This window comes from Tympanuchus pallidicinctus, unplaced genomic scaffold, assembly GCF_026119805.1.
Source record: "Tympanuchus pallidicinctus isolate F22 unplaced genomic scaffold, pur_lepc_1.0 scaffold25, whole genome shotgun sequence".
In the NCBI taxonomy this organism is placed as follows: Eukaryota; Metazoa; Chordata; class Aves; order Galliformes; family Phasianidae; genus Tympanuchus; species Tympanuchus pallidicinctus.
The window spans coordinates 1,312,363-1,339,096 of NW_026294742.1; the positions used below are offsets into that span (position 1 = coordinate 1,312,363).

A 26,734-nucleotide genomic window follows, 5' to 3' on the forward strand; every position below is an offset into this window, starting at 1 on the left:
GGGGGAGCGGCCGGGCTGGGGGCGGTGCGGGGCGGCACGGTGAGTACGGGGCGTCCGGCGGGGGGGGAGGAAGAGAAGGGAAGGGTTCCACGGTGCGGAGGGGGGGTTGGTGCGTTGGTGGGTGTCTGCGAGCCGGAGCGTCCGTGTGGATGCGTCCTTAGCTGGGCGATTGGTGCGGCTTTGTGCTCCCGGCGCGGCCCAGGAGCTGCTCGTTGTGTGCCGCTGTTCCGTAGCGTGGGATGCGGGAACCTCCGTGAGACCTCCGGCTGCTGCTGGAAGGTGAAAAGTAACCCGGAAAGAGCGGGTGTCAGAGCTGAGCGTCTTTTGGGATGGAAGAATGGAATCATAGCGTCGTTTGAATGGGAAGGGACCCTTCTAGGCCACCTCGTCCTCCCCCCTGCGGTGCTCGTGGACACCCGCAGCTCCTCGGTGCTCGCAGCCCCGTCCCCTGACCTCGGGTGTCTGCAGGGTTGGGGCAGCACCGCCGCTCCAGGCACCCTGTGCAGTGCCTCACCGCCCATCACACAATCACAGAATGGCCGGGGTTGGAAGGGACCTCAAGAATGATGAACCTCCAACCCTCTGCCACTTGCAGGGCCGCCAGTCTTTCCGTTTAATACCAGACCCGTGGCATAGCATAGGCCCATAGCATAAAAAACTTTTTCCTTGTATCCTGCTTAAGTCTTCCTCTTTTTGTTTGACACTATTTCCCCTTGTCCTGTCACAGCAGACCCTAAAGAGTCTGTCCCTACTTTCTCATAGCTCCCCTTTCAGTACTGAAGGCCTCTCGCAGCTCTCCCTGCAGCCCTCCCAGGCTCACAGCCCCAGCTCTCAGCCTGTCCTCATAGCTCAGTGTTCCATCCCTGGGCCCTCCTCTGGCCGTGCTCAACAGCTCCGTGTCTCTCCTGCACTGAGCACTCCCCATCTGGACGCAGCACTGCAGCTGAGGTCTCACAGCACACAGCAGAGGGGCAGATCCCCTCCCTCGCCCTGCTGGTCATGCTGCTCTGTATGCAGCCCAGGATACGGTTGGCTTTCTGAGCTGTGAGAGCACAGTGCTGGCTCAAGCCCAGCTGCCATCCACCAGTACCCCCAGGTCATTTCTAGCAGGACTGTGCTCCATCCTTAACATCCCCCAGCTTGTCCTGACAGCAGGGGTTGCCACATTCCAGATGCACAACTCACACTTGGCTTTGCCAAACTTCATGAGGTTCTCCTGGGCCTGCTGCTCAGCCTGCCCAGGTCTCTCTGTTTGGCATCCCATCCCTCAGACATGTCAACCACACTGCCCAGGTTAACATCCAATTACATGGTACCTGACCTTATCCATAGAATAGGTTACATCTCTTGGAGCCTCATGTCTTCAATACCTAACATTTGTGCCACCGTCCCCTTTATAGCTGATGCTAAAAGAAAGTTATTTCCCCATAAAGCTGCATGTCATTTAAAATGCTGTTCTCGCCCTGCTATTGCGATCCGGGAGACTTGTCATGGTTTGGGAAGGAACTGGGGATTCTCCAGGTTTCATTACAAGCAGTGAACCTAGAGTTGCTCAGTGGTGGGAGAGCACTGTATGCGTGGTTGGCCTGGGACCTTGGCCGATTCATCACATGTCAATTGTTGTTCAGGTTAAAAGGGAACTTAAGGGAGTGTTGGTAATTTAGGTTATCAGAATGCTTTGATTAGAGTTACATTTCTGGTGCTCCTGACGGCTGCCTGTGTCTTTTCCATAGCATTTGTTGCAAGTTACATTCCTCCTGCTATAGCTGATTGATTTCTTGTGTGTATTTTATGTATGTGTGTGTATTTCTATGAATACCTAAAAGTGAACAATAGCATATGTATTGAAGATTATAAAATGGGATATGTGGACTGGCTCACTCTTTTACTTCCAGAAATCATAGAATCACAAGGTTGGAAATGACCTGTAATATCATCTGGTCCAACCGTCTCCTCATCACCATTGCCACCACAAGCACTAAAAGCAGTGTCCAAAAGTTGGCATCCCATGTTAAAACCCTGATGTTTTCTGTCCTTTGTGACTCAAATCCCATATTGTCCCAGCTCAGCCTGCTTGGTGGGAAGACTGTGTGTTACTTTCCTTCTCATCCTTTCACAAATTCAACACAGTGTACCTGTGTTGATCTACAGATATGGGGCTGCATGTATCTCAGTTTCCTGTTGCACACATGGATATTATTTCTGACCATTGCACAAGGTTTGCTAATGGCAATCTGTAGCCTAAAAGGGATGGGCTGCCTATTTAAAAGAACGTCGTCAAGCCTTGATTGTACTCTTTCATTTAAAATGCTTATACATCTTCTTTATTCCCCCTCAGTTTTGCTCTTTATTGCTCTGCAAGTTTCTTCAGAAGAGGAGGAAGGCTGCAGAGAGCACACACTGCTCTACCTCACAGCTGGAGCTGCCCTGTGGGATGTAGGGCAGGCCATGTCACCGTGCAGCTGCACACCCTGGGGAGCTGCACTGTGCTGCAGAAGGGGGTCTGCCTCATTCCTGCCCAACATGGAGACCTGTTTGCATGTGCTCTCATTTGCCATCTGAAAGCTGTTTCTTCACAAGTGTACTGAGAAACAACTGCGGGCCTCTCTTGCGGAGAAGCAGATGGTTTACACCAGCCATGTCACCAGCTGAAGAGGTTTCCCAGCTCTCTGGCTCAGTGGATCTCTGGTAGTCACGCTGGAATCGCTGACTGGCAGCGTTGATGTTGAGTGTGCTGTGTTTCAAGGTGTTGAGGAAAATGCAGAGACGGCACAGCAGCAACACTGACAGTGCTCCTCCTGAAAGGTACGTAGCATCACCCAATGGCCTGGGCTGAAAAGGAGCACTGTGCTCATCTAATTTCAGCCCCCTTCTATGTGCAGAGTCGCTAACCATCAGACCAAACTGCCCAGAGCCACATCCAGCCTGGCCTTGAATGCTTCCTCTTCAGTTTTTCCTACCTTTTCCTCTGCAGGTGGCAGTGTTCTGATTTAAGTGTGTGCTGCATCTCTTGGTTTTGGAAGACAAAAGCTCAGAAGTGAGACAGACAAATACTTCCTGTGTGTGGGATACAGCCAGGTTTTCTGCTTGGGTTTAGAGACAGATTTACTTTTCTCTTTCAACTGCTGCCAACTGCAATGTTTCACATTTGGTGATGCACTGTGGTACACATGCAGACAGCTGGCTTAGGCAGCAGGATGTTTGAGGCTCTGGAAGGGCAACCCACAGCACAGTGCTGCAGGGGTACTGAGCACTACCAATCCAGAAGGGTCAATCTGTATGAGCACAGCCTTCATTACGAGTTGGGGTGATTCTTTGTGTCATCCCAGAATCTGCATCTAGCTTCACGTACGTGAAGATTTAGATGCACAGTACTCCTAATTCATTTCTGTAATTATCACATCAACAAGGGAGGGTTTGCCACTCTTGTTGTTCTGGTGTTAAATGTCCCCTTGTGTTTTCCCAGAGTTAGTGTTGACTTTTTTTTTCTCTGAAGAAGAAACTAATCTAATTAATGAGACTAAGATAGACCTAACAAATTGTATTGCTTTGGCTCAGCTGAGATTGTAAGTGAAAGATCTGGATCACAAACAGTCGCTAAGTATTTTCTGCTGCTTTTGCAGGTAGAGGTAAATAAATGTCAGTGATGTAGGCTGAAGGCTTTCTAACCACAATGAAATGCTGTTGCCACTGACACTGTCACTTGGTTGACTTCATCGGGCTCAGCATTTCATCCATGTCTGTTTTTGAATGTATGCCTGGTTAGTTCCTTCCTACTGAGAAGTCGTGTGCCCTGGTCGTGTTGTTGCAAACAATACTTCTGTGTCTATCTGTCCCACCCAATGTGTTTGTGTTCCAGAGGTAGGCCCAGATCTGTCGTGTTCTGTCCCTGTCTTGCGTCTGCATCCCTGCGTTGTAACCTAGGTGTGAGATCCAACATCTGGTTAATATGAACCAAAGAGAAGTGTGCCTTGTCTTGTTGACTTGACTCCTTGCTGCGGAGAGACACTGGGAATGGGGTGTAGCTATAAGAAACCTTATGAGGAGTTTACTTAGTGGGAAGGTGTGCCCAGAGAGGTTTGGAGCTGTCTGGAGTCAGATGAAGGCAGTGCTCTGTGCCCTTTCGGGAACCTGGGGAGGTTTCTGAGCCCATGGGGGAGAGAGTGAAGGCCCTGTGTGTGCTGGCTCAGCTTGTGACCACTGTTTCTGAAGCTGGAAATCTCCAGGGCTTCACACTAAGAGAGATGTGCAACATGCCTTACTTGTGGGCTTTGTCTCTTTCTGTGCTTTATTTATTCTTTAGTCTCCTTTTGCATGTTAGAGAGCTCTCTGCTGTCTGCAGGGCGTTTACTGCCTGAGGACTCTTTTTGTGTGTTGCTTCTGTTGTCCCCTTGCATCCAGACTTACCACATGTTCAGTACTGCAGCATTGGGCTCAGGTGAAGAAAGCATATTTTCTTTTGGTGTCAGGGTGAAGACATCTAGAACTTTCTTTTGGAATCTGGCTATAATCTATGCAACAAATTTAGTAACAAATCAGTGCCAGGACCAATTCTGCCCACTGCCTGGTCCATCCATGAGCTCATCCGTGTCTGTTTTGCTGAGAACACAAAAATAAAACTTTTTTTTTCCACGATTCAGGAATATGTTTTTGTATTTGTTGGATTAGGGGCACACAGGCAGCTCTCAACACTTGTCTTTTCCAGCTGCCTCTCTCCTTTGCACTGCTGTCAGGGACAAGCAGTGACCACCCCTAAATAAAGAAGGAATACCTTGGGGGCAGATCATTTCTTTGAATTAGCATGATTGATTTGTTTGTATGTAATGAGTCCTGTCTTGGTTGACCTGTGGGAAGGTCTGTTTTTGTTGTGTTTTTTTTCTATATTTTCTATAATTTTCTTTAAATCTTAAAATTACTATAGATGCTGAATTAGATACTAGATGCCTTATTTGTCTGGTTCCTCCAAAGGGAAAGGGATGGTCTGGGGGCTCTGGCCCTCAGAGGAAGGAACTGGTGCACTGTGAGCAGTGCCAGCCCCTGGATCTGCAGCTGTGACTTTCCAGGAGCAAATCACATCTGTTACCTGCAGAACTGCATGTCCTGGCAGTGCACGAAGGCGATGTCAGGATGCTGTTAGGATGGCGCTGCGAGTTCTGCGGCACACATTTGTATTCCATCACTTTTCTCTCATCTCCTCCCTTTACAGAAACCGGAGCCAAACGGTCAGTTCTGAAACCAGCGTGGATGAAAGCGGAGTGTTTGAAAGCCTGAAGGCTGAGACTTCCTCGCCACAGCAGCTGTTCTCCGGCCTGGCAGGAATCCCCTCGGGATCCATCACAGCCACGCCGTTCCAGTCGGGTTTGGTCCTGGGCTCTTCAGCAGGAGGTGGGGAGGTGTTCATTCAGATGCCGGCCCCAAGGGAGGAGGGAGCGGGCCGCACGGAAGGCGCCCCGTTTCACCACCGCCAGCAGCCCCATCATTTCCACCACAGCCATCACCGCGGTGCGTCCCTGCTGCACATGGCGGGAGGGGACCGACACGGGCACGCCGAGGAGGGCAGTGAGGAGCAGGCTGGGACTCCGGCACCGGCGCTTTCGGAGCTGAAAGCGGTGATCGGTTGGCTGCAGAAGGGCCTTCCCTTCATCCTCATCCTCTTGGCTAAAGTCTGTTTCCAGCACAAGCTTGGTAAGCGGCTGTCCTTTTGGGACTGTAAGGGGACTAGAGGGTGGTTAGGAAGTTCTGCCTTGCTGGGATGTCTGATGCATTTATCCCCGTGGCAGCGTCTACAGCACGAAGGGGACACATTAAAATGCATGGAATAGCAAGCTCTACTTTTTCACCTGACTTCCAATGCAATCTGTTTTCATCTGTGTCAGTTCTACCTGCTCCTATCCTGATAAGTGGGAGATCCTTCCCGTTCCTGTTCCCAATTGCTCCTACAGGGGCTGAGGATCAAGCCCAGCAGCATCAGCAGTTACAACTTGCAGTGGACATCTTCAGAGTTCCCTAAAGAATATGCCCTAGTTTCTACATTGGAGCTTGAGCATTTCGGCCCTTCAGTGGTCATGTAAAATGCACTGAATCCTTCTCTTCTGTGACATGGTTTGTGTGGCATGTCTGAAGGTCCTTACTGGGTGTAATGTGCTGAGATTATCATCATAGAGAAGCCAGTAATGCTTGAGTTTGCTCTGCTTATAACCCAAAACCACCACTGATTTATGTCTGCAAAGCCTTGTTCTTTAAACTTGGTATTCTGTATCCTTTTGATAGTGAGCCCTGTGCTCTAGGAGCTGCCTAACTGCTGCTGTAATATTGTCTTCCAGCTGATTTCCTCTTGCCCAGTGCAGCCACAACTTGCAGCACTTCTGTTGTCCAGTTGTTAGCAGAGACTGTATTTGGCTGGCTGGCAAGCACTCATTGTGGTGTCTTTATTTCAGTTCAGCTTGTATTTGAATTTTGTGAGGCCAGACTGACGTTTTTCAGTTGCTTATTTATTTTAATTCCTGGTGTATCCACAATATTACTCAGTAACTGTCCTTCAGAGCTCAAGGTGCTTGTGTCAGATGGCTTAGGGCTGAGGTTCCTCCTGCATAGCCATATATACTCACAGTGCCTTTCCCTGCAGGGATTGCTGTGTGCATTGGCATGGCCAGCACATTTGCCTATGCCAACTCCACACTCCGAGAGCAGGTTGCTCTAAAGGTAAGCACAACATCTTGCTTTCTTTTGCTCCCAGGCAGCGTTTCTCTTAGCACACAAAATGTCTGTGCTGAAAATTCTTTTGCAACATAGGGTTGAATGCTGTTGTATAGATACAGGTCTGTCAGAGTATGTGTCCTGTGCCACAATTCTCACTTCTGCCTACTTCTCCCCACTGATGCTTTTGGGAAAGGAAGTCATAGAAAAGCAAGAGAGGGAAAGTCAGGGAGGTGCAAACCTGCTTCTGGTTCTGCCACTGGCTGGCAGTGCTTCCTCAAGCACTTCTCTGTGCCTCAGTTTCCCATTGTGCCTAGTGGAAACCAGTGTCATTAAATAGTAATGAGATGTAATTCTCTAGTGTTTAATTGTTCAGATTAAGGATTTGCAGGCGTGGTTCTTGTTAATGTCTCTATAATGCTGTCCTGATGTTAAACTTAGAATATAAAGAAACTGGGGGATTTTCTCAGTTTTTACAATCAGCAAAATAGTTCAACAGCACCAAAAGCACAAAACAAGAATTGCTTTTTTGTATGCACAAGCATACATTCATATGTACCAGTAGCAGTGAAATAAAGGTGATAGAGTGCCCAGGGAACAGATAAATTGCACAGTTGTGTAATAGATTGCTGTTGCCTTGCACTTTGCACCTCTGTCTTTCTAGCACTGTGCCCATTAATCCGCCTGCTTTAAATCTCAGCCTAACATCCCTGGCTGTTGAATAGCTACAAATAGCTCTATTCTTAATGCATCTTAATAAAGCTGCTTTTTTTCCCCTTCCCAAGAGTTTTTTTGCTCTCCAAAATAACACTGGGCCAAGACCCAGGACAAGGTCTTCTGCCTTCCAGCTTCCATCCGTAATGTTCCTCGTGCTTTGAAATGTAAAATTTGTACTTCTTCTGACCTTTAATTATTTCTTCAGTCAAAAATATGTGTTCCAGAGCCTTCATGTATTCAGACAACATTCATGTGCTGCATGAAGCAGTGGGCTATGCTACCTTTGGTTTAGCTGAGCCTTCTAAGTGACTTTGGGTAGATCTGTAAAACACTCCTTTCACAAAGTGCCATTCCACACAGGTTTAGGCTGAGAACTGCAGTATAATACGTGGAAGTGACTTCCTTTAAACTGTGTCTCAAACTGCATTTTAAATATCAGGAGAATTTAGATGTCCCCAGAGAGATCCCAACTTTGAACACCACGTTCTGCAAACCAGGCTGTCGTTTTCACCAGTGTGTTTGCATTAATTTCTCTGAAGTTGCTCTGTTTGCAGAGGTTGGGTGATGAGAACCCTTTCTGCTTGTGTTCTGAGTGTCTTTACTCAGCAGCCTGTTTGTGAGTCTTAGTCCCGTGTAAATAACTAATTCCTGAATTCTCAATTGCAAGCCTGGATCCCCTGAGTTGGCCCTGCATTTTTCAGCAGCCAGGAGCTCAGTGCAGCCCTCGAGGCTTGGAATTTATGTTCTCTGCTTTTTGTTGCTCAGGAGAAGAGATCAGTATTGGTTGTCTTCTGGATCTTGGCCTTTCTCACTGGGAACACCCTGTACTTGCTCTACACATTCAGCTCCCAGCAGCTGTACAACAGGTGGGCAGAATTTACATTGCATCTGATGGAGGCGGGTGATAATTGCCAGGCTGGAAAGGAGGAAGCTCACTTCTACTCACTCTTCAGGAAGTGTGGATGCTCACTGTGTTTGCTGTCATTGTTACACCTTTGTGGTACCTTCCAGCACAGGAAAAGAATATGCCTATCACTTTTATCAGAGGACTATGCCCCTATCAGTAAGTGACATAACCAGGTCTGAATGAGCCAGCTGTGATGATAAGCTACAGTTTCTGTTGAAATACATACACTTGCCACTGAAATACATACACTTCTTAAGCATCAAAGCAGGTTGGATAGTTTTTCATAGCAGAACTTTTCCATTTTGAATGCTGTGACTGAACGTAGGGAGCAGCTGTTGGAAGCAGATAAGAATGGACCAACTGGTTTGACTGGTCCTGTCATATTTTCTTTTTGGTCTGTCCAACTTTTAGTCTGTTACTGGAGATAAGCTGGTCGTGAGGCAGCTGTGTGTTACCTCACTGTACTCAGCACTTGGAGGCATCTGGGTCTGGTGTGATTAAGATGGGCTCAGCTTTCAAATTCTGACTGAAGCACTTCTCAAATACAGAGGAGTTAGTATCCATGGATTTGGTTCAGTACTATCGCTGCAAAGATACTTAAGCAAAGAGAGATTAGTGGAATAAGTAGGAAGAAATGAAGCAATTATCAAACCCAGTCACTTGAGAAAGTAGTTTTGGCTCTTAGTTAACACTGCATGAATTACCTTCCCAATTCAAATATTACTTGTCCCACTGGAAGAAACTTAAATTTCAGAATTAAAATATTTTCTGGAGTATACAATGCCCATAGCATGCATCAGTTGGGCTATGGCTGGACATCTCTCAGGTATGTTCTTTCTCTCACTTAGTTCATGGCTTATCAGATTCTTCCCACAAATACTGTCTGTGCAGTGGAGGAGTCCAGGTCTGCAGTCTGCCCACCCCCATGGTTGCTTTTGGAGTTGCTCCTAATGAATTAGGGTTTCATTATTGGAAAGTTGTGTTTGTAAAGAAGAGAGAGAGCTGGGAAGTTATGCATATGTAGGTAAGAATGAGAGGTGGTGAGCTGTGGGATAATCTCCATGCAGTTTATAGGGGACACGAAAGAGGTATGGCAGAAAGGTGTGAAGGTGCTCAGAAGAAATTGATTGCACCATAGGGAAGCAACGTGGCTTTAGGAAGCAGGTTAAGGTTAAGCTCACGAATAGAAATAGTTTAAAATATGAGACAAGTCTCCTGAAATACAAGGGTTTCAGCAATCTGGGACCATCCTGCACACTGTTTAGGGCATAGTTTATTAAGAGTAAACAGTCTGGGCAATGCTTACTGGAAAACCCCTTCTTGCAAGTGATGTGTTGGTGCACGGGGGGACCTGTGCCCATTCACAAGGCAGGCCTGTGACGTTAGAAATAACTGTTTTGTTTTTTCCTTCTTCCTCATTTATTTTTCAACTCCTGATTTACTTACTTTTTACTCGTTTCTAGTGCATAAACAGTAGTAAAGTCTCTGATTCTGTTTTTGTTTTAGGGTTTAATTTTACCTGTTGTGCTGTGCCAATGTTGTGAGTATTTTAAATTCATGCTCAGGCTTTTCTTTCTGGGTTGTTTATTTTACCTTTCCTTTCTTTTCATTTTATTATTTTTTAAAATTTTTGCTTTCTACCACGAGGCTTTGGTAGGGAAATACCGTGGAGAGGAATCCTGTTTTTTCAGTGTGAGTCCAGACCTCATTGCTGCTCATGGCTGCGTGAAGCTGTGCTGTCCTGGACTCCCCTTCTTTAAAGACCGGACGTTCAGCCCAGTCAGTAGCACTAAGCAAAGACCACTGCCTTATGGAGCTTTGGTTCAGGTGAGAGCTGCTAACTGGCAGCCTGTGAGCCTGTGACAGAGCACGGCCCTGCTGGAGCCCTAACCTTTCTGCCACAGTTGTGCTGTGTTCCCTTGTCACCCGCTCGTGACAAGCACAGCTGTACAGACTGCTGCCCTGAAACAGCTCTGCCTGTGGCCAGGCTGCTTCCATGAAGGAAGACACGGTGATCTTAAGTTTGGCTGTGACTTTCCTGTCCAAGGAACCGTACTAAAGAGCGAAAGGCTTTCACAGTCAGGACTGAAGGAGGACTGAAGGCACTGTTGTTACACCAAAGGCTCTTTTTTAGTGGTCGATTGCAGTTTTTAATGCTTGAAATCTCAGAAATGGATTCTGTATGTGTTTGGGTCCTGTGTTCTGATAGCAGGCAAACCTGCTGGCCTTGGTAGAAACGGGCAAGAGGCCCAGAGGAACCGTGGGACTAACCTGCATGTCTTATTGCTGTTGCCCTTGAGAGCTTCACTGCGGTTCATGGGAGTTTCTCTGCCTTTGGCTGATGATGGGTAGAGCTGGAACCAAGAAGCCTAAATGAGGTTCTCCTCGTTGCTATTTGAACTTTGTTGTCATGCCTTTCAGCCTTATATTTTTGAAGCCCAACATTGAGAGCTTGGACTTTTTTGACCTGATGTGGATCGTGGGGATCACAGACTTTGTGCTGAAGTATCTCACCATTGCACTGAAATGCCTGATTGTTGCCCTGCCTAAGATCATCTTAGCTGTCAAGTCGAAGGTAAGAGCCCCTTCCCTTCTGGATCCACGGATGTGTATCTTTGATAACATGAGGTATTTACAACATATGGCCAGAAATAAGGGTGGGAGGGCAGGAATCAGGAAACCTCTGATGAAATTTTAGCAGAGTCACCTGGGCAGTAGGTTTTGGGTTTTGAAAAATCACGGACCTGAGCAAGGCTTTGGTAATGCCAGCAGTGATTGAAGGCTAGAGAGAGAGGTAAGCATTGCTTGAGGAGTAAGTGCTAGCAGTGAGATAACTGCTTTTCTGATGGCTGCTGCTCTGTTTTCTGAGCTGGCTTTGTCAGTAGGTTAATTCTGAGGCACAAATTTCTTATTAACAGGAAGAAATTGCAAACACTCCTTTCCACTTTGGGTCAAAAAAATAACTTTGAAATTGAAGCTACTGATGCCACGCAAGATAACGCCTGTTCCTGTCACAGTTGAAGAAATATTTTAAGTAAACAATTAAAATACTTCAATAAACCACACAAACCAGGCCTAACACTTTAAACCTCCTCACCAGATCTTTTCTGAAGGTATCCTTTCATACATTCGCGTTTGCAGATTTTACTCTTCACATTCCTATCACTGCATCCTTGCACATGCAGTGTCTGCGTTTCAGTGGCCAAAGGTGGCAATGCACACTGTGGGCATTTGGTGAAGAAACTTTGTGGCAGCTGCTGGTATGGGAGGTGGATGCAGATACCGTCATTAATGGATGAAAGTCCCAGGCAGGGCACTTAGGGGATATCTAAGCCGGGAATAGTTTTGCTTACAAATGACATGGGTGGCAGGGGAGTTGAGCAGTTTGTTCCTGCACAGCAGGGCTGTTTGAGGTGGTTATTAATTTATTTCTGGCAATTGTCCAAGTCCTCTGTGTTGGTTTTTTTGTTGTTGTTGGTTTTTTTTCCCCCTTCTTCTCCTATTATTATTACTTTATTTGGGGAGATTAATGTGCTGGGTCAGAGCATAATCCAGCTTGGGGAGGGGAGGAAAAAAAATGATGTGAATAGTCTTCCCAAGATAAATGGCAGCATTGGAAAAGGTTCACAGCCTTTGCTTGCTTGTCTGAGAGCTATCCCAAGTACTCATTAATCCTTGTCGGGAGAGAAGAAAGAGAAGGGGGCTTTATTTGCAGCTACAGTGGGAGGCTGGTAAGATCACATCTGTCAAGGGCCTGTAATGATTCAGAGCACAGATGCTTCATTTTTTAATACCTTTTTCTGGATGGCAGTACTTCTCACTTTTTTTTAAAGTCCCTTTTTGTCTTAGGATGTTGCTGATGGTCTCACTGTCCCTTGACATCTGAGACTGCTGTTACCTACTGCTATGGATCTGGATTTGCTTTTTATCCTGCTCCATACGCTGCATCCATTAGGCTGAGCAGGGATGAGAGCTGGTGTAACAAATTAACAAAGATCAAACTGGAATGGGAGAGCTCCAAGAGAACCACAGGGTGCCACAGAAACCATCCCTGGTAACCACAGAGCCAAGCTCTTTCCCTGAGCCCTCCCCCAGCTTACCTCCACAAGCCAGCACAATTCTACTCATCTTATTTGTCAAGTGACCTTTTTATCCCCAAATAAGCTTGTTGTGAGTTAAAACAGTTCTACTGCACTCTGGACATTACCTTAACCAAACTCTTACCAAGGTACTTGCCACCTCCTGTCTTAATATTTATCAGATATAGAGTTACTGTCTTCCTCCCCAAATGCTTGTGTCAGTATTTGTGCTGGAAGCCTAGCCTGCGGTCTGTGAACTGGATGGCTGTTCCTTAATCACCACAGATAGCAAGCTGTTGGGGAAATAACTTTGTAGGGTAGAGCTGTAAGGTCGTGGGCTCTTTTTTTTTCCCCAGGAAATATTCACCAAGGGCCTCTCCATGGATAAAGCTGGCAGCTTCTAGCTCCTTATTATGCAAGTCCTGAAGTGGGGATTACTACACTGTCAGGGACAGAGTTCAGTGCAGCAGCATTTGGGATAGAGGTATTTAATCTTGAATTTCCTTGCATTATCTTCTTGCTGGTGGTAGTAGATGATAAAGCTTGCCAATGGGTGGAATATCAGGGGCTTTGATCATTCCATGGTCAGCTTCTGAGCAAGCTCTTCAGATGTTCCTCGTCTGGGAAGTTCAAAGGCTCTTTGAAAGCCAGTTGGCTTTTCGTGCTGCTCCTTGAGATTCTGGTCTCCTCTGTTATATTGTTTTCACTGATGCTTGCATCGTTTTTTTCTTGTGATACATTGCCTCTCAATGTCCTTCTCTTGAATCTCTTACTTCTCCACATCCATTGTGACTGAAGCAAGATCAGATTGTTCTTCCTCTTACACTCTGAAACCTTTGTATGTCCTCTCAGTCTTCTCTATAGAACAATTATTTGAGTCTTTCCTCAGACTCATTCATTCCAGATCGTTGTTTTTCTTATTGCTCTCTGCTGGACTCTCTTTGTTTCTTTAGTGAATTGCACCCCATGTTTTACAGACCATTTCTCTATTCTGTCAAACGACTTTGGATTATGAATCTTTCGTCCAATGTATTTCTCAGTTTAGCCTCAACTGCACATTTGACAAAAGCCTACTTGGTTCTATCATTAAAGTCATTAATGAAAGCAGTGAGTAGTATCAAATTCCATTTAGCTCAGATTACAGCTTTTCATTTGGACAGTGAACATAAAAAACTTTGGCTGGAGCAGTTCTCCCAGTCTCAAGTACTTGGTCATGCATTGTGAGTATGGCCCCATCACAGGAAGGGCAGCATTTGGTTAAGGTGACATCAGTAACCATCTTGGATCCAGTAGAGATTTAGAAGGAAAAAGTAAAAGGGCTTCTCGTTGGCAATGGAAACGAGCCATGGAATGAGTTAAGTTGAAAGGGGCCTTAAAGCTCATCCAGTTCCAACCCCTGCTGTGTGCAGGTCACCAACCAGCAGCCCAGGCTGCCCAGAGCCACATCCAGCCTGGCCTTGAATGCCTGCAGGGATGGGGCATCCACAGCCTCCTTGGCAACCTGTGCCAGTGCCTCACCACCCTCTGAGTAAAATATTTCTTCCCAGCATCAACCTCAATCTCCCCTCTTTCAATTTAAAGCCATTCCCCCTTGTTCTAGCACTATCAGACCATGCAGAAAGTCAGTCTCCCTCCTGCCTGTAAGCTCCCTTCAAGTACTGCAGCACCTCAGTGAGGTCTCCCCGCAGCCTTCTCTTCTCCAAGCTGAACAAGCCCAGCTTCCTCAACCTTTCTTCTAGGAGCTCCAGCCCTTTGCTCATCTTTGTGGCCCAATTCTGGACCTGCTGCAGCAGCTGAAGGACAACCTGAATTTTCACCGTATTCAGAATGAGATTTACTAAAGAGTGAACTCATAACTGAGAAAAAACAAGTCAGCGTTAAGATGCAGAAAAAGAGGTTTGTCTTTTCAGTTTGAATACAGACAGCAATGAACATTTTGGGCCCAGAAAAGGTTAACAGGAACCAAAACAATACTCACTGCTTGAATGCAAAGCATGAAGGCTGCTGTATCTACCCAGGGTTTACCAAGCTGGAGTATGTTAGACACAGGATATCTTTGCAGGTATCCCCACCAAAGGAAGAATGGAAATGTAAAAACATCTCAGAGTTTCCCAGGTTCCAAACTAGCCTGGAAAAACAGAGATGCCAAGAAAGTCATGGAGAAAGAATAGTGTGTGCATAACAGAAAAACGCAGCAAAGAAAGGAAAGTAACCCAAATCAGAGTCAGATCTTGTACCTCTGCACTGGGGGTTGGGAGAGAAGGTGGTGAAGCTGGTTAAAGATGTCCCTTCACCCCAAGAGCTGTGCTGTACCCTTCAAAGCTCAGTGCAACTTCTAATGGCAGCTGGGCTGGCAATTTCTTTGAAGCTTGGCTCCCACCCTGTATGTTGAAGGCTGTCCATTAAAATAAGCAAATAAGATCATTTGGTTCAATGTAAAATGAATTAAAGTAAATTAAACTGCAGGAGCCATGTGGCCTGCAGCAGCCTGCATTGTTGTGTGCACGTAAATGGCAGCTTTTCATTTTCACTGCTAAGGAATGACAGCTTGAGGGGGGTGGAATTAAAAACAAGGAAATAAATAATAAAAGGACATTTGCCAAAGATTTCTGTTTAGGAAATCCCAGGTGCCTGCAAGTCTCCCATCCCCTCCTCATGGTGCTGTCAGCAATCTGAGCTGATATCCTGGGGAGCGAAGAGCAGCGTGGGGGTGGGGTAGAGAAGGAATAGCAGGACAAAAGAGCTATGTAAGAACCTGGGATATGCAGGGGAGAAAGGCACACACCAGGGGCACTGTTATCCAGCAGTGAATGAATAAGTCAGAATTTTCACTGCATGCTCTGTACAGGTGCACAGCCCAGTTACAGGAACATAGGGAAGCCCAGAGCACATCTAGAAGGCTGGAAATTCATGAGGAAAACAGTAACATTTGTTGAAAGCATAGCATGAAATTACTGTTTGAGTAAATACTTGTCTGTTCTGCTTGAAAGATGAATCTAGACATTGCAAATGAGTTTAAGGCCGGGGTCATACTAGCATTACTCATGTGAGGTTTGTTCCATAGACTGTTCAAGTTGCATCAGTGGCAAGTGTATGAACCAGCACTGAGTGAACCTCACTGCATCTCTGGGAATGGCTGCTTGGACATTTTTGGTTGCTTAGTTTTGTGTCTTTAGTTCTGTTTGTTTGTTTGTTTTTTCTTTACGTGCCATCTCAGCAAATCTGGTTGGAAAAAACCTCAGTCTGTGTGACAGCCATTCTTTACATCACTTTGCGCTCTGACTTTGGACCAAATGCCTTTTTTCGAGTGCAGCCCAAGTTCTCTGGTGTGGGGTGGTTACAGCTCTATTGTGGAAGCTGGTTTAATTTAGGGTAGCCCCAGTGCTGTTCTGTGTAAGAATGGAGCATGCAGATGTGTGTAGTTATCATGTCACCACCTGTTTCTGTCTCTGTGAACAGCCCTGTATAATTAAACAGTTGTTGTAAGGCAAATAAGCACAATGGTTCAGGTTTCCAGCAATCTGCTTCCATTTTCCATCATAGCTCAGCACCATGAGATACCATGGCTTAGAATTTTGGGACCCAGCCTCTCACTGGTCAGACTGACCTGTCCTCAGTCACACAGAGGACTTGTGTGCAGAATTGTTAAGTTCCTTGAGCACCTAGCTCACCTTGCAGACTGCATTCCTCTAGAACAACCCATCACATAGAACAGGTCCCACTGGGTCACGGGGGAGGAGGAGCAGCTTGCTGCTGCCACAGCAATTCCTCTAAGCTGCAGCTCTTCCAGAGGCTTATGTTAAGAGGAAAGAAGCCCCTCTTTCATCCTAGGGCAGAGTACGATGACACAACTAATTAAGGAGCTGGTATTCCTTTCTTCATACTCGTGGAAAAGAATTGTTGCTTGGAATGTTTGTGTCCTCTGGATGCTGTTCATCAAAAGCATGGAGGCATTAAAACAAGTTGCACAAGCACTGGGAGTAGGAACAGAAGCGGTACGGTACAGAAAATCCCCAAGTGTGGTCTTCCTGTCCCTTGTCTGGTTGGTGCCAGAGTTAATCTCAGTCTCCTCCAGCAGTGTGTCTAAATTGTGGCTAGACAGGCAATGGCCTGTCCTCTTGTTATCCTCTCCTTGAGGATCTTGGATGCTGTGTGGGGGAAGCTGGCTCAGAAATAGATTCACTCTGCTCAGAGAACACTGCGTTGCTCCTTTAGAGCCACGGGAGGTCTGATGGCTCCGTAAAGACCTCCCTGTGCAGCTGCTTTAAGAGATTTGCTGAAGAAAGAAAGAAACTGAAGCATAAGCCTAAGTGCTGAGAAACTGGGACTCTTTCTTCTCCCTAACAGGCTCTGAAAGTCACTGCTGCTCAACTTTAAAGAAAGCAGTGCTCTCAAGCACCTTCCAAGTTTAAGTTCCCAGTTTAAGCTGTCTGAGGTGTGGCTGTCAGAGGTGCTGTACACTAACCATGAAAATCTCCTGGTCCTTCTAGACCCACTTTGGAATTGATTCTCATCAGCCTTGCCTGGATTTTCACCAGCATCCTCCATGTCACAGTGGTGTTTACTGCTTCTTCCTTAAAGTGTGATTTGAGATCTCAGCAGAGTCTGCTCTCCTCTGATCCAAATTGCCAGCAGGTCTCAAAGTGTTCCTAGCATCTTCCTGCCTCAGTACATGTCCTAATGCTGCTGGCAGCGGAACAAGTGAGACTTGGAACTTCCCTTGAGTGCTAATCACAACTTACAGTTGCCTCATTGCAACTTCTCTCACTTCTTTTACATCCCGTTTTAATTCCGTGATGTAAAGCCTTTCTCTGTTTCCTTCTGTGGAAGCACATGCACACTTGTGCAAAGCCTGATGTCAAATGAGAGCCCAAAATCAGTGCTTGGTTAGCGTGTGTAGGAATTAGCATTGCTTCTGCAGCTGTAACTGCCCCCCTTTGCTATGTGTATATTACAATTAGTTTTTTAATTACGTGATTTCATGTTATTTTTCTGTAAGACCTTCATCCATCAGCAGCGTGGGATGCTGTACACCATGGTGCTTAGATTTATAGTGACAGGTCAAGGGGGAATGGTTTTAAACTGAGACAGGGGAGGTTTGGGCTGGATATGAGGAGGAAGTTTTTCATCAGAGGGTGGTGAGGCACTGGCACAGGTTGCCCAAGGAGGCTGTGGATGCCCCATCCCTGCAGGCATTCAAGGCCAGGCTGGATGTGGCTCTGGGCAGCCTGGGCTGCTGGTTGGTGATCTGCACACAGCAGGGGTTGGAACTGATGAGCACTGTGCTCCTTTGCAACCCAGCCATCCTGTGATTCTATGGGTTTCCATGAAATAAGAGAAGTCACCTGAAGGAGAAGCAGTGCTTGCCTTACCTGCAGTCATCGTTTCAAAGCAGATCCGTATAGGAGCAGTAATTGTACTCACACTTAAGAGAACATACAATTCTTAATATGGATGAAAAATAGCAGAAGTTCAAGATTTCACACAATTCAGCTCAGAAAACTTCAGCCTGGATAGCCAAGAAATAACAGAGCTGAAGAGCAGAAGGCAGAACGGAGCACTGAGTGCACTTACAGATGATGGGTGCTGCCTGCAGCGGCTTCCAGCTATCAGAAGACTGTTTTGCTGCTGAAGTTGTGGCTAACAACCTTGTTTTGTAAGCTTCTGGCTCAGAAGATCACAATTATCCTCAGCATGGCCCTCTGCAGAACCACTTCCATTTCCTTGGCACTTTCCCTAGCTTAGAGAAGGGCTGGTGTTGCACTGGGATGCCTGACGGGCTCTATCTGTAAACATTTACTGTAGCACTGATTCTCTTCTCAGTGCTGCTCTGCTGCCCTTGTGCTGCTTGCCCCTCCTGTGATCGCTGAGCTGCACAGGGCCTCTCCTAAGGGCCGAGAGGTGATGGAAGAGGCACAGTGCCTTGACTGGAAACCTCCCTGTGCTCTTGTGAGGGTGCTGAGCAGTCCTGGTACATTGCAAGCTGCAGGTTCACATCACAGCAGGGAGGAATTAGTGAAGCTTTGTCAAGGGTACAAATTTTGTGGCTGGAAAACGTGGAGTTTTGTCACTCGTGGCACAGTTGTTTCGGAGTCCTGCAGCCGTTGACCCACCTTCATGTGGTGCTGCGGGCTCAGCCACTTCAGCGTCTCAAAAAGCTTTGAGGGAGAAGAGTTCCAGCTTCATCCTGATTTCAGCCTTCAGAGGACAGATGCCCCAAAATCCATCTGATGCAATGGGAAAGCAAGCAGTGACCAGGACCAGCCCGTCCTGCCAGGGAAACGAGGCCGAATGAAGGATGCTGAGCCCAGCAGGAGGACGGAGGAGCCGAGCAGCTGGCAGCCTGCAGCTTGCTGGTAGCTTTCATCAGCGCTGGCTGAGCAGGGGGAGGTGGGGAAACGCCTGCGTGAAGGGGAGGAAGCGGCAGGGCAGTCATGAGCAGGCTGCGACCCTCTGTCACAAAGGCTCCAGAAATAACCGATGATGGTATGGAGGCACGAGGCCCTCAGTGCTCATTTAATAAATTGCTTGCGTTCAGGCCCACGGATTGTCGCCGTTACATTTTTGCTCCGTGATGCCACCTGGGATTAACGGGGGGGTGGGGGAGAAGAAGAAAACAGCCCAGGTCCGTTAGCAACTGCTGGTGTGACCTCACTCCCTGTCCCGGGGGGGATATGAGATCATGAGAATGCCAGAGCTCTCCGAAGGATTCGATTTGCTGGTATGGCCGCCGAGTGATCTCATCCCAGCCCCAGGGAAGGGCGCTGGCTGCTGCTGTCCTGCTGGGCGGTGGGGGTTCATCCCACCCCACATCTCAGCAAATGGCTGCTGACCCGAGCTGACACCAGTGATGACAAAGCTAACAGGGACAGCACAGCAAAATTCCAGGGGAATTTCCCCCTTCTCCCTGTTAGGATCGAATAGAAGCTGGCATTAAAACATTTCTGTGGTCTGGATAGTGTTGCGCTTTATGCATAGTTCTGGGCCCACAGCTTGATGTGACTTGCTGTGCTGTCGCCACTTCTCCCTCTTAGACCCTGTGGGACAGAAGAGAGATTGCTCCTTATTGAGGCTGGGAGACCCCCACCCCTTTGTCTACGTTAAGGTCCTCAGGAGAGTTTGCCTTGCTGCATTTGTGGCATTCAGTCCGATATTGGGATGAAGTTTGCTTCAGCAACTCTTTGTCTGCACCTGCAGGCACAACTCAGCCTTTCCCTAATGGAGATAGGATTGCTTCGCAGAATCACAGAATGTCAGGGGTTGGAAGGGACCCCGAAATATCATCTCATCCAATCCCTCATCCAGAGCAGCAACACACAGATCAGGTCACGCAGGAGTGCCTAGGAATTTGTTGCAGTTATTTTGCTTTTAGCAGACAACATCCATGGGAATCCCATAATGTTGCGTGGAGACTTCTCTGATTTCTGGTTCTGAATTGGAGAAACAAAGGCATGGGAAAGGGGAAGGAGGAGAGGAAAAATGGGCATGAAAAATGAGTGTAACTTGCCTTGATGGTTCTTCAGAGCCAGTGTAGACATCCCAACACCTGAGTGGTAAGGGAAGGATATTTACACAATTAGACTCTTAGGGATGATCTGCAAAGCCATCATGAAGATGGTGTCACCTTGCATTTAAATCTGCACCTTCAGAAGATGTGTAGCTTGAAAAAGATCTGTCTTGTTTTCCTTTTCTCATTACTGATAGCGTCTACATTTTATATATGTAAACCTGTAAGCCTTAACCCGTCCTGCTAACATGCTGTACAGGTATGCAAGAAGATCTACACCCATAACCTGTTCTAAAAGCTTCAGATTCACAAATGTAAAATAACAGCTGGATAAGAGAAAGAGCGAGAGGAACACAAAGAAACACTGCAGTTATCCTTTGTAGGCACCAGGTCAGGTGGCCACAAAGAGAACTGCATCTCACGAGTCCTTGTGTGGGGTAGCAAACTGCATAGGTGAACACAAGTCCTATAAGCTTCAAGCTTTGCACCTCTTAAATGTTCTTCTTTGGATTTCTTGATACTGATCACCTTTTTTTTTTACAGGGGAAGTTTTATCTGGTTATTGAAGAGCTGAGCCAGTTGTTCCGATCCCTCGTCCCCATCCAGCTATGGTACAAATACATCATGGGAGATGACCCATCCAGCAGTTATTTCCTAGGAGGGATCCTGATCATCCTGTACAGCCTCTGCAAGGTGAGCAGCGCCTCGTTAACAGGCAAGAACAGAGCCAGAAGCACAGCTGGGGGGAGAAATGCACCTCTAGATATTGCCATTGCTGGGCAGGAGGGGAAGCTGCAGCTTGGCAGCCCTGTGCTTCATTGCCAAAACATTCTGCTTCAGCACTGTATGGGCATCGGTGAGCTGGAGGGAGATGTGTGACTGCTCGGCAATGTTGCATCAGGCTGATGAAGTCATTGCTGCTCTCTAATAGTCTTTATTCTGTGAAGGCTAGCAGAGAATGACAGCAAGAGCCGTGGGGGGCCACTATTGGAAGAGAGCTTTGCTGTCTCCAGGCTTGTAGATTCAGCACCACGAGGGATTGCTGCAGTTAAGCTTTTCTCTCTGTCTTGTGAGAGAGAGCAGCTATTCTGTTATGCACAGCACTGAGTGCAGCAGGCAAATGGAAGGACTTCCAGGTCCTGCCTGGATAAGCAGGCAGTTCTCGCCCCATTCTAGGGGCTGGCATCTCTGAGACAAGTCGAGGGTCTCCGTGACAGACAAATGCAACTGATGTTTCCTCAAAAATAACGAGGCATAGAGTCTGCCTGTACAATTGCAAGTGAATAGGTGTGACTTTAGGAAGGCATGTCACAAACCTGAGGTCTAGAAGTAGCTGTAAGTCTCGTTATGTCGGGGCAGGGCAGCAGCTGAAGCAAACAACGGATGCACTGTTATCCATTCCCCTGAGAAGGTGCAAGTAAGTCTGGCTTGCTGCATGTTCTTTCCAGCATGGGAAAAAGGGCCTGCGGGACTGAAGAACTGAGAGAAAAGTCTGAACCTGCAGAGCTGAGAGCTGGTGGGTTGCTGAACCACGTAACTATCCAACGATGGCTCGTAACCCAAGATGAGCCTGCAGCTGCAGCTACAGGAGTGGGCCATGCAGCCCCTGCTGCCAGGGCAGGCAGAGGAGGTCGTGGGAATCTGTTGTGTCCAAGACAAGGCAGCATGCTGCCAGAATAAGGGACACACGATGTCCACGTGGTGGACGGGGATTCACTGTGTGAATCTCCCCTGGGGAACCCCTTGCAAGGCTTTCTAGCCTTGTGGGGGTCAGGAAGACAGATCACAACACAGGGACAGGCTTCAAGTGATCTGTCTGGCATCCCTGCTTGTACAAGAGAAGGGACGACTGCAGAAGAAGCGTTGGGGCCCTCCTGCTCCTGCAGAGCACAGGTGGAGGGACAGGGGCCTGCGTGTCCCATGTCAGCGTGTGGCAGCAGCTCAGCACAGCACGTGTGGCCAGGTTAGGAGTAGACCTGTGCCTATTGGAGACTCTGTTTGGAAATGAGAGAGGAGAGCAGGGAGCATGGTCCCAATGCAGGTCATGTAATAGTAGGTACGTGCATCCCATTTACCATCACAAGAGTTGCAGGTCTCCTTCCTTGCCGGAGACGCTGAAAATATACCCAAAGGAGTTCACATTAGCAAAGCCACAAACCACATCAGAAAAACCACAGAAGCCAATTTGGCACTCAGACCTTCTGTACGTCTGGCAAAAGGCCAGGGCTCGGCTGGGGCTGCATCCCTTCTGCCCACACAGAGCAAGTGGGAGCTGTTTGGGTGCTCTGAGCAGACCGTGTCAATGGAAACCTCTGATTTTTGTTTGTAAATAAAGGCATTGAGCTCTTACAGTTCTCTGTCCTGAACAGAAGCACCAACTGAGGGTAGGAGCGATGCTAGAGGGAACAGATACCAGGTGGTGTGACAGTGCTTTGAGTTCTGTCTCAGGCATGAACTCTTCAAACTAGCAATACTATAGCTGCTCTTCTGTTGACAGAAGTGAGCACTTGTTGGCTGTGAACCCGATTTGCAATCCACCTGCTAGAAGAATGATGGTGCAACTTAGGCTTCAGTGCATGGGATGTGAAAGGGACTTGTAGGACACGCATCTTTTGGGGGTACAGGAAACTGGAGGAAAAATAAAGGAGTGGAAACAGGTTGGAAGAACAGGAGACATCGGAGCCAGAGCAAAGCCATTCACATTACAAGCAAAGCAGGCAGAGAAGGCTGTGGGCTGTGCTGTGGGAGGGAGCTGATCCCCATCCTTGTTAGAGGAGAAAAAATCTGTAGTAGTCGGCAGCCTCAAGTGCTAGTTGCTGACTGGAAGCATTACTGGAAGGACCCTGGGAGCTCTTTACATGCTGACTGGAAGCATTATTGGTGCTTTCATTTGATTCCACATCTATTGCTCGATGATCTCATTGGCATTCCCTGCAGTGAGCCCACTTAATCATGCTCAGAAGAAAGCCAAGCCCAGGCATTTTGGTGCCTCCGTGCTGCTACTCTGCTGCCACTCCACACCTTCTGCATCCCTGCCCTCCGAGCTCCTCGCCCAGGTTACAAATGCAGGGGGCCTGTTGTGACATCTGGCCTTTCTCCTGGCTAATGCAGAACTGTTCTCTGCCCAATTATTTCTTCTTATCTAGTTCATAGAGCCCTGCCAGCAGGTAGGGAAGATGGCAAATCAGATTAGGTTTTCAGCTGTTTTCCCTTTTAGTAGTAGTGCTGTGTCTTCTTCACTTGCCAGTGTCTCCTCTCTTGCTGAGCCCTATGTGTGTAGAGAGCTTATCACGCATCCTTTCCCCCACTCCTGTACTTCTTTGCCAAGCTGATAATATCTACATCTTTCAGTCTCTGTTCAGAAGTCATTTTCTGCAGCATTACTTTCTGCCCTTCTCTGATCTGTGGGTGCTGGGAACTCATTCCCTTCCTGGCTTTTAAGGTTTCTTGAGGCGAATGGGAGCAAGCCAGCATCGATCCTGCTTCTCATTCCTCGTTCTTTCTGTTGATGATATTTAATCACTGCACTCCTCTCCAGCTGGACAGGCAATTCCCACTCCTTCCCTCCTAGCACCTGCTGGGCCCTGCAGTCCCAAGCTGTGTGGCAGAGCCTTGCAGCCCTGCAAATCCTCTTTTCCCCACAGGCCGTTTCCAACCCTTGCACATTGCCCTCCCTCTCTCTCACAGCTGACTGGGCATTTTCTGGCCTTATTTCTGGGCTTCGGATGGGAAAGGGTCCGCATTAGGGTGGGCACATTACCCTACTGCAATGCTCTGATCTCTGCTCCTCTTTCTGCCCTGTGAAGTCTACGAGCTGTATTCCATTGCTGCGCTGCTGGTTCACTTTTACTGCATTCCATAATTTCCATGGAACGTTTTCAGCACTGTTCTTGCTTGGGATCTTTCCTCCCTCCAAGGATTCGTTTGCAGAAACCCTGCCACACAGTTCCTGAGTCTCTGAGTTGTGTACATGCACATGTCCTGAAAAATATCTGCTACCAAATGTCTTTGTTGCAGTCTTTTGACATCTGTGGCCGTGTGGGAAGTGTTCGGAAAGCACTGAAGGTCCTTTGCACCCCCCAGGTAAGTGGTCATCGGTTTCATAAGTGGAGCTTTCTCACTAATGAGTGACAGAGTTGAAAATAGCTCAGTGTTACAGAACCCAATCAGAATTACAGAATCAAAACAGCACGTTGTCCATGGCTGGGTAAGGCAGCGTCCCTCATCGGGGAGACTGGGAACCCGTTCTGACATCTGCCCTGTCCTGTTTGTGATAGAGAGGCTGCTGGAAGCCTGGACTGCCCAGTCTGAGTGGGAGCCCTGTGTGGGTGAACCCACCAACACAGAGCTTCACAAAGCTGGCAGTGCTTTGAGCTGCAGGGCGTGAGGAAGATGTTAAAGCAGTGGATGCAGTGCCTGATGTGTGTTGCCATTCAGAGGGATGCTGCAGCACATGGAAATTGCTCCCCATGTAGTGCTGTACAGTACTGATGTTCGGATCTGCTGTGATTTGTATTTTAAAGTGTTAAAACAGAGATGTAGAGAAAAGGAATGTAACATAGTGGAAGTTTGTTGGAGTTCACCTTGCTTGTCCTGTGGGTTTGTCCTGGGTTTTTATCCTCAGCATGTTTCCATTCCCCTTATGATAGTGTTACAGTGGGAGAAGCAACATTTACCTTCCAGACCCCAAAAAGAAGTGGGACACCCCAGGTGCTGCTGTTCCCCTTCTGTTGTCTGACCTGCTAATAGTAACGCCTCCCACCATCTAAACACCTCTGCAAATGGTGCTGAATTAATCCATTCAGCTCCCTGTTGAGCTCATTAAATTTCATTATCATTATTCCACGAGTGGAAATGCTAAAAGATGGAGTCGGCTCGAGGGGGAGACAAGGCAGAACACGGGATGCCAGGCTGCCCAGGTTCTGCATGCTGGTTCCCAAACCTCTCCTCCCCACACACAGTGGAGCAGCACCACTTTCCTTCCCGTGTCTTGCAGGAAATCTGAGTGTGAAAAGCGCTGCGTGCGTTCTCAGCACAAACCAGATCATCCTCAAACCTTTTGACAGTGTTATTTTTTCCCCCCCATGGTTCCTAACAGACCTACGGGGCCCGTGCCACCAGCCAGCAGTGCAGTGAGGCAGGGGACATCTGTGCCATCTGCCAAGCAGAGTTCAGGGAACCTTTGATCCTTATGTGCCAGGTAAGACCCCAGCTTCACACATTGCCTTCCCCTGCTGGCATTTCTGCAGCTAGGGAGAGGCATAGCCAGCCTAGACAATTCTGGCAGCTCTTGCTGGGTGCTACTGGGTATAGGATATCCACTGAGTATGTATATATTGGATATGTGCTGGGTATAGGATGTCCTATTAGATATATCCCCTTCTGATAGCCAGTGATTCACGGCAGCTGAGCCATACGAACTCCACTCTGTAGGGTCTGATTACAGCTCTTGAGATGGAAAAGATCAGCCCTGCAGTCCCAGGACTCCCTGCTGGCAGTCCAGACCTTGGATCTGGAATGCAGCATGTTTCTATCCGACCCTTGGAGAGGTGGCAAGCCAATAAGCCTACTGAACTGCTGACAAGTTAGCAGGAAATTGGGACTGTGGAAGCTACTGGGAGCTGTGAGCAGAAACAAACAGTGTAAGGGGCAGGAGGAAGAAAGGAGGTTGTCTGAGCTATGCAAAAGGTTGTAAACTAACCCAGTGCATTGGGGGTGGAAACAGGGTAAAGGAGAGTTAGGGTGAAAGCGTGCTTCTATTCTCAGTTATTTCATTAAGCAAATTTCTTGGGCTCTTTTAATCCTCTCTAGGGATACAAGAGACAGAATAACATAGAATCATAGAATCACAGAATTGCTCAGGTTGGAAAAGACCTTAAAGATCAAGTCCAACCACAACACATATCCTTACCTCTGGGCAAACTGGTGTACTAACGACGCTGGGATTTGTTTTTCCTGTCACCCAAGGACTGCTAGCTGGGTTCTGTTTCCCCGTGAACCTAAATGGTTGTTGCTGCACAGCCATACTGAGGGGCATGCACACGTAGGGATGAGCACAGACCTGCTGCCCGTGTTGTGACAGCGCCCTTTTGTCTCTGCAGCACGTGTTTTGTGAAGAATGCCTCTGCCTCTGGTTTGACAGGGAGAAGACCTGTCCCCTTTGCCGTTCTGTCACAGTGGAAACCCTGCGCTGCTGGAAGGATGGCACCACCTCTGCTCACTTCCAGGTGTATTAAAGCCAACGCATATCACCCAACAGAATGACCTGCATGGAGAGAAGGAAGACCAGAACATCTGCTGACCCCATGTCGCTACGTAATCACCTGCTTCTTCTCCCAGCACTCTCTCTCCAACAACCGGTAGAGCAGCAATTGTTGGTGGCAAAAAAGTCGTCCTCCAAGGCAAGGGAGATGTGCTTCTGTTGTGGTGACCTCCATGGCTGAGCTACAGCCAAGAATTTTCCTTGAACATACGTGGTTAGAAACTGATTGGCGTGTTTCCTTTTTCCTGCCCTTCTAGTAGGGGTAAACACTGCACATAGTAGGAGGCTGTACTCCACTCCCCACTGCAGTGTGTGACCTGGTACACTGGAAAAAAGCTGTCCTTCTCTGGCTGTAATGTCCTTGAGTTTGTGACCTCATAGCATTTCACAGTTGCTGTTATCTTTAAGAACAATTCCAAACCACTCTTTAGAACCACGTTCCCAAAGACTCTTTTGGGGCTTGGAGTCGTGTCCCAGCGGCCGTTTCTGTGACTGATTCACAAACTGGTGCTGTGTTGCCATCTTCCTGACACTTCCAGGAGCTCCGGCGGAGCTGAAGCTGATGC

The 26,734-nt window shown here is 47.6% G+C and overlaps 1 protein-coding gene across 3 annotated transcripts; it reads left to right on the top strand.

Moving 5' to 3' along the window:
• On the top strand, positions 1–26,394 carry RNFT2 (ring finger protein, transmembrane 2). Of its 3 annotated transcripts, none has more exons than XM_052689984.1 (10): positions 1–39; positions 2,339–2,805; positions 5,207–5,685; positions 6,626–6,702; positions 8,179–8,279; positions 10,742–10,895; positions 20,450–20,599; positions 23,924–23,989; positions 25,005–25,106; positions 26,008–26,394. In XM_052689984.1, the coding sequence occupies exons 2-10, from the start codon at positions 2,723–2,725 to the stop codon at positions 26,140–26,142; spliced, it is 1,347 nt and encodes a 448-aa protein (XP_052545944.1). In that variant the 5' UTR covers positions 1–39; positions 2,339–2,722; the 3' UTR covers positions 26,143–26,394. The 3 variants fall into 3 exon arrangements, with proteins under 3 accessions (XP_052545944.1, XP_052545943.1, XP_052545945.1); XM_052689983.1 differs by having other exon boundaries at positions 26,049–26,394; XM_052689985.1 differs by lacking the exon at positions 25,005–25,106.
• The last annotated feature ends 340 nt before the right edge of the window (positions 26,395–26,734 follow it).